General features: G+C 37.7%; 2 protein-coding genes and 1 long non-coding RNA gene across 3 annotated transcripts; 1 reads left to right on the top strand and 2 right to left on the bottom strand.

Annotated features, from left to right (window-relative positions):
* Positions 1-187: 187 nt before the first annotated feature.
* On the bottom strand, positions 188-888 carry Bet1 (blocked early in transport 1). The gene is made up of 2 exons (XM_002047460.4): positions 704-888; positions 188-646 (listed from the first exon to the last, which is right to left on the bottom strand). The coding sequence occupies exon 2, from the start codon at positions 584-586 to the stop codon at positions 233-235; it is 354 nt and encodes a 117-aa protein (XP_002047496.1). The 5' UTR covers positions 587-646; positions 704-888; the 3' UTR covers positions 188-232.
* Positions 889-1,170: 282 nt separating this feature from the next.
* On the top strand, positions 1,171-6,025 carry nes (lysophosphatidylcholine acyltransferase 3 protein nessy). The gene is made up of 7 exons (XM_002047459.4): positions 1,171-1,397; positions 1,739-1,838; positions 1,897-2,927; positions 2,988-4,004; positions 4,074-4,173; positions 4,230-4,509; positions 5,833-6,025. Exons 2-4 carry the CDS (start codon positions 1,760-1,762, stop codon positions 3,294-3,296), a joined length of 1,419 nt encoding a protein of 472 aa, XP_002047495.2. The 5' UTR covers positions 1,171-1,397; positions 1,739-1,759; the 3' UTR covers positions 3,297-4,004; positions 4,074-4,173; positions 4,230-4,509; positions 5,833-6,025.
* Positions 6,026-6,100: 75 nt separating this feature from the next.
* LOC116650561 (uncharacterized) lies at positions 6,101-11,520 on the bottom strand. The gene is made up of 3 exons (XR_011416486.1): positions 9,869-11,520; positions 9,592-9,768; positions 6,101-9,491 (listed from the first exon to the last, which is right to left on the bottom strand). It is a non-coding gene; the product is annotated as an uncharacterized lncRNA (long non-coding RNA).
* Positions 11,521-12,320: the final 800 nt, after the last annotated feature.

The following is a 12,320-nucleotide window of genomic DNA, read 5'->3' as shown; positions in this document are numbered from 1 at the left end:
AATCTGTAAATTTGGTTGACGAGGTCCATTAAGTGCTTACATTTATGATCATGGATAACTGCAATAAGACAACTTGTAAATGGATATGCGCGATATGTTAAAGAACTGAAGCACAATTATGAGTTAGCTTATACTATATTGTAACATACACCAGGATTCCAGATTCCCACTTGAAGATTGACCACAATTGTAGTTATTTAAAAATATATTTAAAAAATAAAACACGGCCCGACTATTTGAACTTCAGCGTGAGCCACAGGAGCACAAAAACGAACAGGACGAAGAGGAACATGTAACACATTTGCTTGGAGCCGCCCCCCTGCTTGGCCAGACGTACGACGCGTGTCATTGTGTTGCCCAGAAATCCACCTGTCCGATCCATGTCATCGTCAATGCCGCGCAGCAGCTTGTCCTGATAGCGCACCTCATTGCCAATGTCTATGGTCAGGGATTTGAGTGCGCCTATCTTCTGTTGCAGTTCCTCGGCGGCGCGTTCGTTTTCGGCCTCCAATGCATCGTGTCCAGCTGGTCCGCTGGGAGCAGGATGCTGATTTAGGGGCTGATAGGGATAATTGTTGCGTCGCATGCTGCTGCCACTACTGCTGCCGCCTGTGTGTGCCAGTTTTGCATCAATTTAGCTGCAATACTACGGGAAAGACAATATTAAACTTGTGACACGTAAACCAAAAGGGGAATTTCATACTCAGAGGCAAAACAGCTGCTGGGTTCGGTGTTCTTCGTGAGCAGTTCAATCGGCGTGACCTGTGATTCATTCAGTAGGTTAACTATAAAATTTATTTTATAATTAATGAATCGACAAAATGAAGGTCTGTGCAATATTCAATTTGTTTAATGTAATGTTTATCAGAGTATTCCAGTTTTGTTCCGAACCAGTTCGATCGCAGCTGTAATGAACGGAACTGTGTCGGCATGATACATACAATTTAAGTTTCATAATAATTATTATACTTGATTTTAGCAATTTCAATTATAGTGTTGATAAATATAATTTAATTTGCTCATATACATATATGTCATTACAGACAATCCAAAATATTGTCTTATACATCCGGTTTTATACATCTTCAGCTTTTTATAAGACCCATTGTGAACTTTCTAAATTTGTGAGTGAACCAGATTTTATAATCGAACTAGTAATATCGAAAAAACAGCTGTGTAGCCATTAAGTACGGCGTGTTTGCTTTATTAAATCCATTTGCCATAGCAACTTTTAAGCTATTTTCTAAATTATGTGAAGTGTTAAATTCCGGCGAAAATTCAGTCATTGGATTGGTTGACTTTTAAATCAAACTTAATGTATATACCTGGCATTGCGTAAATTACCTGTACTCTAATTCGAATTCTAATTAGATAACGCCAACAATAGAGTTCCCAAGGTAGTAATTTACACTTTAATTGTGTTAGTAAAACTTTGTGCCCCACTCAATCAACACACTTAAAAGATCAAACTATGTGATCACATAGTTACAGTGTAGCCTCCGTATCTGTTTCTTAGTAGACATGAATTTCGGCGCTACCCAGTGGGACTTCTGCGATGGCGTTGACCGTGATTCGCTAATGCGTCATAATGTTGATTAAGAGCGACAAATTAGCTGCTTGTTTAAACCCTCTTAGTGATAATGATAAACGTGCGTCAATCAGTTCACATTGAGCAAGCCTAAGCACATGCAAACTATATGGTACATTTACTGATAAGGCTTCGCTTGCTCCCTTGCAGCAACAGCATCACCAACCCGTTATGGACCCGTCAGAGGTGCTGGCCAAAAAGGTTGGCGTGCCCGTGGAGGCTTTTCGGCTGCTGGTAACGCTGCTGGCCGGTAAACATATTTACAAATTAAACTAATATGCTCCTAAATAATCAGTTTACTTCCGCAGGCTACCCAATTGCGGCGATTTATCATAAACTGATTGTTAATGTACAGGTGAAGCTGTTACATCATCTGTTTTTTGCATTCTGCGGCATGAGCTTATGTTATTTTAACTATGGCAAGGACACATATCACTCACTTTCGGCCATAAGCGTCACCTATTTGCTGGTTATCCTGCTGCGCAGCGCACCGCTTCTGATGCTGATAGTCAATTTTTTGTTTCATATGATCTACTTGCTGGTGGGCTACTACTTTACGGCAAGCAATGAATATGATATATTGTGGACGATGCCGCATTGCATATTGACCCTGCGCATGATTGGATTTGGATTCGATGTGGCCGATGGCTTGAAGCCGGAAGAGGCGCTTTCGAAAGCGCAAAAGGAAACGGCGTTGCAGAAGCCACCTTCATACCTGCAGCTTTTAGCGTTTGCATATTTTCCCAGTAGTTTTCTGGTTGGACCCCAGTTTCCCTACAGACGATATCAAAGCTTCACCAATGGCGAGTACCGGAAATACGATGGCTGTGTACAGGCGGGTCTTAAACGCCTGGGTATCGGTGTGCTCTATCTGTTTGTATGCCAAGTGGGCTTATACTTTCTGCCGGATAGCTATTTCTTGTCGCCGGAATTTGCGAAGCAGTCCTTCATCAAGCGAATTTACTTTTTGGGATTCTGGGGCAAATTCACGCTTTATAAGTACATATCGTGTTGGCTGTTTGCAGAGGGCGGTCTAATGTGCATTGGATTTACCTACAAGGGAAAAGATGCGTTTGGAAATCCGGACTGGTCCGGCTGCAGCAATGTGAAGTTGTCGCTACTTGAGACCGGAAACACCATGCAGCACTATGTGCAGAGCTTCAATGTAAACACTAATCAATGGGTCGGCCACTATATATTCAAGCGCCTGAAGTTCCTTAACAATCGCAATATCAGCTACGCGGCTGCATTGGCTTTTCTGGCTGTATGGCATGGTTATCACAGCGGCTATTACATGGCATTCCTAATGGAGTACATGATTGTCAGCACTGAAAAGCAGGTGAGTGCCTAGATAAGTTAGGTTTGTATTATTTATATTTATATGCGATAATATTTACAGATTGAATTAGTTTATACCAAACACGTGCTGCCCCAATATGGTGAAATGTTAAACAATTCCAAGATCTATACTGTACTCAATTTCTTGTGCTTGAAATCGTACAATATCATCTACATGGGCTGGTGTCTCACCTCGTTTGTCTTTCTCAAATACGAACGCTGGATTACTGTGTTTAGTGCAGTCAACTATTTTGGGTTCATATATATGCTCATCTGGGCGCTCATGTATAATGGCTATCTTTACTATAGCCGCATCCAGCCCAAGGATCGGCAAGCAGGGCCAACGACTATAAAACAAGCCACAGATTAGTGAATCAGCGTATAAGCAATTTAAAAACCATTCAAAATTTTTAAAACAATATGATTTGTTCCCTTTAACATTGACAGAAAGCCGTAACCAAAATACGCTACTGATAAATAATAATATGTTACTTAATATCGAATGTAAAAAATGTAAGACTCACTTTAAATTTGAATCGAGATGCGTTGATTGTTAGCTTGTCACATCTTTTGAATCCTTTGCCGTTGCATTCATCATTAAAGCAATGTCTAGTCAATGAAAATAGTTTCGTTGCTCTTTGTACATAAAATACTAAACGGCGTCGAGACTTATCTAACTTAAACGACAATTTAATGCCCTACTTAAGTAAACTCATAATATATTTTGATATATTCACGAAATGTCATTAAGCACTGCACATGAAAAGAGCAACTTGAAATAAAATCAAAGCAAAGAAATTGGATAGTTAAAAATTAAAAATTTTGAGATTTATAAATCCTTGTAAATACTGTATAATCATAACTAATATTAAGGATTCTGTGTTTTTTTAAACTATTTGCGCACTACGTCTGCTAAAAATCCGCAAGGATATGGCCGAGCTAGAGCTATTTTTTTAAAAAAAAGGATATTAATTTTTTTACCTTAACTCGGCTAAATCCTTAAAGATCTGGCAAAGACCCTTCTCTCCCGCCTGCTATAGCTAAGGTTAATATATATTCCCAAATACTTATGGATCAGGTAAGGACACACTATGTTAGGATTCAGGACCTTCGATTGCTAATCTGAATGTTTTTGATGTATTTGCAGTTCTAGCAGCAATGCGAATATGGAGAAGTGTCCCAAGGAAGACAGATATCTCAAACATAGAATGATATATCGCCATATCAGGGGCTAGTTGAGATACAAGGTAAGAGCATAAGCCTAAAGTGTATCTGTTCATGTTATATTATCCAATTATTCCAGATGATTTTGGACCAAAAGCATTGCTTATTTGATGTCGGATATTTCGTAGCGGCTTTATCTGAGCGCATCTGTTGTACGTCTTCCAATTATCTCTACCTAGATTACGTGTACGTAATTCTATTGTGCAGCTTAAAGCAGACTGTTTGCTCTTTCTCTTTCGCCTGCTATTGCCATGGTATTGGCAGCTTTCGGCGAAGATGAGGCCGCGGGCTGTCGACTCTGCTAGGTGTGGAAGACTCTGCTGTTGCCATTTCCTTCAGTTTGCTGGGCTCATAGCTAGGTAAGTCACTTCTAGTCTCATTGTTTTTAAAACCCGATACCGCACAAAGGACGGAAGTCCTTCAATAAGCTGAGAAAGTAGGCCTTAGCTATTTGTAAACACCAGGCATACGAACTGTGCAAAGGATACCAAAAGCGACCCTCTGCTATGGCTATATATATATATAAAAAGGATATTTATAGCCGTCCTTAAATTCGCCATTTCAAGCACAATTCTGATGACCTTCGGCGGACATGCAGTCCTTGCCTTGTCAATTTAGATTATGTAATGAAAAGGACGAAAGTCCTTCAAGGAGCTAAGAAACATAGGTATTCGCCTGTAAAGAAAGAAGGCTGTAGATCGGCCATATCCTTGCAGATCATAATGTCCTTTGGCCAACCGATAGCCCTCATCCTCCCGATTAAGAAAAGACAATGACCAGGACGAAAGTCCTTTAGATAACCTAGATATGAATACAATTCTTTTGTATATTAGGAAAGCCATAACTCGGCCGTATCCTTGTGGATCCTCGCAAGTCCTGTGTCAAACAACTCGTATGAGCAAGGACCATTAGCTGGCCAAAGGACAACAAAATCGTCCTAGTCGTTTCCGAAATGTGGCCAATTTTCTAAAAAGGACATTTTTCAAATAGCCGTAACTCTGCCAAATCCTTAAGGATATCGGAAGGATGTACCGTTTCGAACTCGTAGGGAGCAGGACTATCGAATGGCATTGAAGAATTTCAAGGATTCGACAAAAAATTTCACTCAAATTTTTCCTAGGGGGTTAGTCGCAAAATTGGCCAAAATCGAAAAATTCCGGACTAACTTTGCCATTTGAAGGACTATCGGGATGTCCTTTGGCCAACAGATAGTGTTCATCCTCCCATTTAATAATTTACAACCCAAAGGACGAAAGTCCTTCAGACAAAAAAGTTTTAAGGACGATTTCGTTGGAAGAAAATAAGCCATAACTCGACGATGTCCTTCCGTATCCTGTCGAGCTATGTGTCAAAATAATTGTATTGACCAGGTCTACCAACTGGCCAAATTTCATTAATATCGTCCTTGTAGTTTTGGAGATATTTAAGGATTTGTGTTTTCAGCCCATTTCCGTGCGCGCCGCGACTTAAATTTTACAAGTCAAATTTCGGGTAATATGATTCTTAGATGACCCCATATTTTTTTGATGCAGTTCGATGCAGGGGGTCTAAACGATCCTAACGCACCATGTCCTTTGAAAATCTGCAAGGATATGACCGAGTTATATCCTTTTTTCCTTGCATAAAGTACTTTATATATATTTTTCGCCTTTTTTAATTAAAATGTGTTTTTATCTTTCTAGATTGACAAATTAAGGACTACAATGAATTCCAAGGACCTCCACGAGGGACATATCAAATCCTTCCTGGATCGGACTTTAGTTAAGCCAGATATAGCTATTTTATGTTCGAGTAAGCTATATATGTTATTTATACTCGATTTGTATAATTTTAAGAGAAATAATTACACAAATAAATGAATTATTTAAATGTAAACTCCTGTTTTTTTATTTCCAAGGACATTTTGGTTCAATTTTAAATTAAACGAAAAAATGCATTGCATACCCGCAAGGGGCGTTTGTTGGCAGCCGCTGGCTGCCGAGATTTTTCCTAAAATCTGCGGGGAGATATGACGTTCCAAAACGACAAAAAATATTTTTAGCTGCCGAAAAAATTTCATTGCATACCCAAAAGGGGCGCCCTCGTCGCCGGCTGGATCCCAAATTTGAGCTAAAATTTCCCAAAAATACCAGGCGAACAGAAATGCCCAGAAGGTTGACGTACAATATTTTTGCGGCCGAAAAATGACGTAGCAAAAAGGGGCACCCTCGCGGCCGGCCCAAATTTGCACTAAAATTCCACTCAAATACCAGGCGAACAGAAATGCCCAGAAGGTCGCCGAGTGGTTTGAATAAAAATTTTCATTGCATAGCATTAAGGGGCAAAAATGTAACTCAATTAAAATGAGTGCTGTTAATTATGAGTTTATGTTAAATGAGCTCTGTAAGCTGCCTGTTAAACAACAGCTGCAGCTGCAGCTAATGAAAAAGGGCTCCTGAAAGAAAAAGCATACATGTTTTTGGATCATTTCAATGCACATTTTGCAGGGATCTGATCCTTTAGGTTTCCAAGGACTATATCGATGGTACGGTTTAACCAAGGATATGCTAGTCGACTAGAAACCATACAGGGGCGGGGCTGTTGATGGGGGCCCCTGTAAAAAGTAGCATACATATTTTGGGACCATGTCTTGCGCATTTTGCTAAAACTCGGTCCTTTAGGTTCGCTAGGACTATTTCCATGATATGGAATAACCAAGGATATAGACGTCAACTAGGTACCATGAAGAGCTATCAGTTGCTGATTGTATGTTGTCCATTGGTGTCGCAGATTTGGCTGAAAATACAAGATAAAATATTTATTTATTTAAACTATATCTGTTGTATAACGACCGATTTTGGAAACACAGATATGAACTCTTCGAAAGCCTTGAAACGACTTAGGAATGTTAAACCTTTTTTAACTCGTACAGATCTCTACTAACAATTGGCATTCAAACCAATTCAAAATCAAGAGATTAAATTAACGTTTTTGTTTTTTTTTTTAATAGTGCTCACTATTTAAAGGTAGATAACGCAGAAGCAATCACACACAATCATAAGATATCAATTGGGAAAACACACCCAAACATATGTATGTGTATATGGTTGCTAGTGCAGGCTGCTAATAGCTCAAAACAATACGTGTACATTTTCTGTACACCGATTTCTATTTATAAATTATTAAATTTTATATTACCAAGCCAATTAATAGTTTTAATCTGTACGAGTTCAGAAAGGTATATTAATAATGGTACTTGCCCTTCCTAACAAAATAACAGGCTTAACGGACTATCGCTCGCAAGCATAATATTGACTAACAGTGCCATACTAACTCAGAATAAAATTGCTCAAGCCCGTAAAACCGGCGCTCAGAAAATAGAGCAGGCAAATGACCACACGAGAACTTCAATGCAAGCTCACATTAAATGGACCAATCAGCGATCAGCACCAAAAAAGTCGTGAGTGCATGAGCGCAAGAAGATAATTGACAGCGAACACCCACACAAACAGGTGTCTGCTTATCTCTGGCTATAGCGCATCTCTGAGCATACACGTGTTTGTGTGGGTGTGTATGCTGGTCAATGTGTCGCATAGTTCTCACTCGAAATTTGATCGCTTGCTAATTTTCTGTGCGCCGGTTTTTTCGTCCGCTTGAGTCACGCGCAGTGTAACACTCTGAGTTGAACTTAGTAGTCAATATGAACGTGTTTTTAGTATAAGCTGGCCTTTCTAAAAGGGTTTTATATTACATTCAGCTAATTTAATAGATGCTCTCCTAGATATTTGTTCAAACAAAAACGTAGAATTCTAACTCCAGTTACAGTTTTTGTGCTCAGATTAGGCTGAAAAATACAAAATGAAAAATGTATTAGTTTTTGTAAACATAAACATATCGATTAAATACCTTTAAGGTTTCTTAAAGACCTCTAAACTCGACAGAGCTCTACATATTTTGAATTCAGATCAGATTCAGATTCGGAACAACTTTAACTTTCAGTTACCGATGATACTAAATATATTACTGTCCATAAGCTTGGTAAAAATATTAATTAGTTTTCGTTAAATAAATATATACCTTTTAGAATTCGGGCAACTCTATTAAATCGATTAGATAACTGACCCTGATACGCAAAAACTTTGATATAAACATTGAAATTACGATTTTGATCAGCATACGATTAAGTTAAAGAAATATCCTTAGTATGAAATAGCCAAGGTCATCCAGATTCCAGATTCTGTAGTCAATTTCACATTAATACAAATATTTAAATTAAATTAAGAAGTAAATATTTAAACATTATATACTCCTATAGATTAATTCATTTTAGGCGAGACAAAAACGGTAAATAATTAAAATAAACAGAACGCTACGTGCCCTTTCTAAAATAAATGTACAATTAATTGACCTTAACTCGCGGCATAAAACCTTGCCTTATTGACTAACAGTGCCCACTAACTCAGAATAAAGTTGCTCAGGTCCATAAAATCGGCGCTCAGAAAATAGAGCAGGCAAATGACCACACGAGAACTTCAATGCAAGCTCACATTAAATGGACCAATCAGCGATCAGCACCAAAAAAGTCGTGAGTGCATGAGCGCAAGAAGATAATTGACAGCGAACACCCACACAAACAGGTGACTGCTTATCTCTGGCTCTGGCGCATCTCTGAGCATACACGTGTTTGTGTGGGTGTGTATGCTGGTCAATGTGTCGCATAGTTCTCACTCAAAATTTGATCGCTTGCTAATTTTCTGTGCGCCGGTTTTTTCGTCTGCTTGAGTCACGCGCAGTGTAACACTCTGAGTTGAACTTAGTAGTCAATATGAACGTGTTTTTAGTATAAGCTGGCCTTTCTAAAAGGGTTTTATATTACATGCAGCTAATTTAATAGATGCTCTCCTAGATATTTGTTCAAACAAAAACGTAGAATTCTAACTCCAGTTACAGTTTTTGTGCTCAGATTAGGCTGAAAAATACAAAATGAAAAATGTATTAGTTTTTGTAAACATAAACATATCGATTAAATACCTTTAAGGTTTCTTAAAGACCTCTAAACTCGACAGAGCTCTACATATTTTGAATTCAGATCAGATTCAGATTCGGAACAACTTTAACTTTCAGTTACCGATGATACTAAATATATTACTGTCCATAAGCTTGGTAAAAATATTAATTAGTTTTCGTTAAATAAATATATACCTTTTAGAATTCGGGCAACTCTATTAAATCGATTAGATAACTGACCCTGATACGCAAAAACTTTGATATAAACATTGAAATTACGATTTTGATCAGCATACGATTAAGTTAAAGAAATATCCTTAGTATGAAATAGCCAAGGTCATCCAGATTCCAGATTCTGTAGTCAATTTCACATTAATACAAATATTTAAATTAAATTAAGAAGTAAATATTTAAACATTATATATACATTTGGAAAGACATTTGGAAAGACATACAAACATATTTGAGGATTCCTGAAAGCCTTTCCAATCTACAGCCCTTTGAGTTGACTCGGCTTGGCAACAACGTTGATGCATCCAATGTCATTATGGCCACAATTTAGAATACGATTTTGTTAAAGGTGTATCCATGGCATGAAATAACCAACATCAACCAAGTTCGAAAGATTTTGGCTGAAAAATTAAAAAAGAAAATGAATAAGTATTTTGTAAGATTTTCATATAAATACGTATGTACATACATATTTTTATTTTTATTTCGCCTTATACATACATCTAACCACATTTTTCTCGGCGCACAGAAATTGGAGCAAGCAAAGGATCACAACTTATGTATGAAAATTCATTTTGGACCGAACTGGCTTTCATTTCGGTTATTGAAGTTCGACTTTGGATGATAATAGGCGTTGAACTATTTGTAACTCTTATTGAATTCATATTTGATATTTATGTACCTTAAAATATGAGTAATAACACGTATACCGCTAGCAATACAGACGGTATTACCCCAAGAATTTTTACTAATATTATGTCCAAAGAGATTTACTCGGCTGCTGGCATTAAACTAAAACAGAATTTTGATGCGCAGAAGCAAAGTGGACGAAAGTCGGCTCAAGCAATCACACACATGCATAAATAGACAACATGAAGAGGAAATCGCCGAAAATGTACAACGGTAATTGTGCCCTTTTTGTCTCGCGCAGCTTAGTTTTGTGTGAACAATCACACACACAATCTATAAATAGGTACATACAGACACATGCAGAAGACATACACAAATATGTATGTGCAGGCAGAAGGCATCCCGAAATGCGTATGTATGTATGTGGGTATGCATCTGACATGCGCTTATCGCTTTAAACAGTCTATTGTAAAATTCTGCACAATTCTGTGTGTTGCTTATTGTGACCCAAAGAAGTCAAATTGTAATTGAGAAGTTGGGAATGCTAATTAGCAGTTTGGTCCATACAAACGAAATATTACATTTTGTACTTAGATTAAACTTGCACAGAGTTTGCTTGCAAATTAACAAAGAAAACATATTAAAAAAAAGAAAACGATCACAAAATAAATTCATTCGTAGAGCAAAAACGAACATGCATAAGTAGTTAAAATGAAAGCGAACACACATCCCAACAGGCAATAGAAAGAGGGAATTGACAAATACATACATACATATGTACATATCTATGTATGTAGAATTGTGTGTATACATGCTTGTCTTGATCTTATAACTCACGAGCTTTTTTGTGAAATGAAATATTAACTACTTTTGTAAATTTACAATGGCTCCCCATGCGCTAAATTATTCAGATTCTGCAAATCGATTATTGTAACACTTTACACTTTTAGTTCCGCACCAAATCACGTTTATCAGCAAGTTTGATTGTCATAATAATGTCAATTATTTATTCAAATCCGCACGAGTCTTAAGCATGTACCATACGGATGGCATTCACTTGAGACTTTTCAGTTATAATAGTTTTAAACAGCTTGATTCGACTGCAGGCGTCTTACTAAAACGGAATTTATTGCGTGGGCGCAAAAAGAAGGAAAATCGGCGCAAAGCAAACCATAAACTAAAGTGAACGCCATTCAAAGCAAGCAGAAGAAGAATGAAAACACACACATACATACATATGTATGTAGAATGAATTGCAAAATATGCACGTACTTATGTGTATATGTGTGCTAGTGTATTATCTTCTTATCCGACACATCACACGAACTTTGCTGCCTAGGCAAGTTTAGCTTTTTTTCTCTGCGCCGAATTTTTTGTCCCCTTGCGCTCGAGCAAATTAGATCACTGTATTAATTTGTAAATTAATGCATGCCGAGTCCCAAGCTGTTAACTGCTGGTTGTTGTGTGAAATCTGTTGTGCCGCACCTTCATATTCTAATTTATTTGGGATACACTTTTTATATATGTTTAATATTTTTATGTATTATATATGTATTACATAAAAATATTAAATTATAAGAAATTACCAAGTTCAAAAAGGGAGAGCACTCGTAAATAGGACGGTGTTAAAATATTAATAGCTTTAATAGACTGTAACCCGCAGCATGACAACATGCCATGTCTACTAATGGGACCACACTAACTCAGAATAAAATTGCTCAAGTCCGTAAAACCGGCGCTCAGAAAATAGAGCAGGCAAATGACCACACGAGAACTTTAATGCAAGCTCACATTGAATGGGCCAATCAGCGATCAGCACCAAAAAAGTCGTGAGTGCATGAGCGCAAGAAGATAATTGACAGCGAACACCCACACAAACAGGTGACTGCTTATCTCTGGCTCTGGCGCATCTCTCGGCACACACGTGTTTGTGTGGGTGTGTATGCTGGTCGCATAGTTCTCACTCGAAATTTGATCGCTTGCTAATTTTCTGTGCGCCGGTTTTTTCGTCCGCTTGAGTCACTCGCAGTGTAACACTCTGTTAATTTATCAGCAGTCTATATTAACATTTTTTCATAAGGAGCTCCTGACCCAAGTACATATTTAAGGAGCACTCCTTAATTACATATTATTTAGCTTTTTTATGACAATATTTGGTTTCTCCGAAATTTGTTTAAATATGTAGACAAAACATAAGGCTTAGATTTAATATATGTGTGTCGATAGCAGAAACCGCCACACAGTGAAGTACGCCTATGTATATATATGTAGGCAGATGTGTCCGATTCAATTTGGAAACATATACCATTTTAAACTAGTGCTA

This window comes from Drosophila virilis, chromosome 3 (assembly GCF_030788295.1).
Source record: "Drosophila virilis strain 15010-1051.87 chromosome 3, Dvir_AGI_RSII-ME, whole genome shotgun sequence".
NCBI classification, from domain to species: domain Eukaryota; kingdom Metazoa; phylum Arthropoda; class Insecta; order Diptera; family Drosophilidae; genus Drosophila; species Drosophila virilis.
Note: the sequence above shows the minus strand (reverse complement) of the source record. Positions and strands in the feature narration are given on the sequence as shown.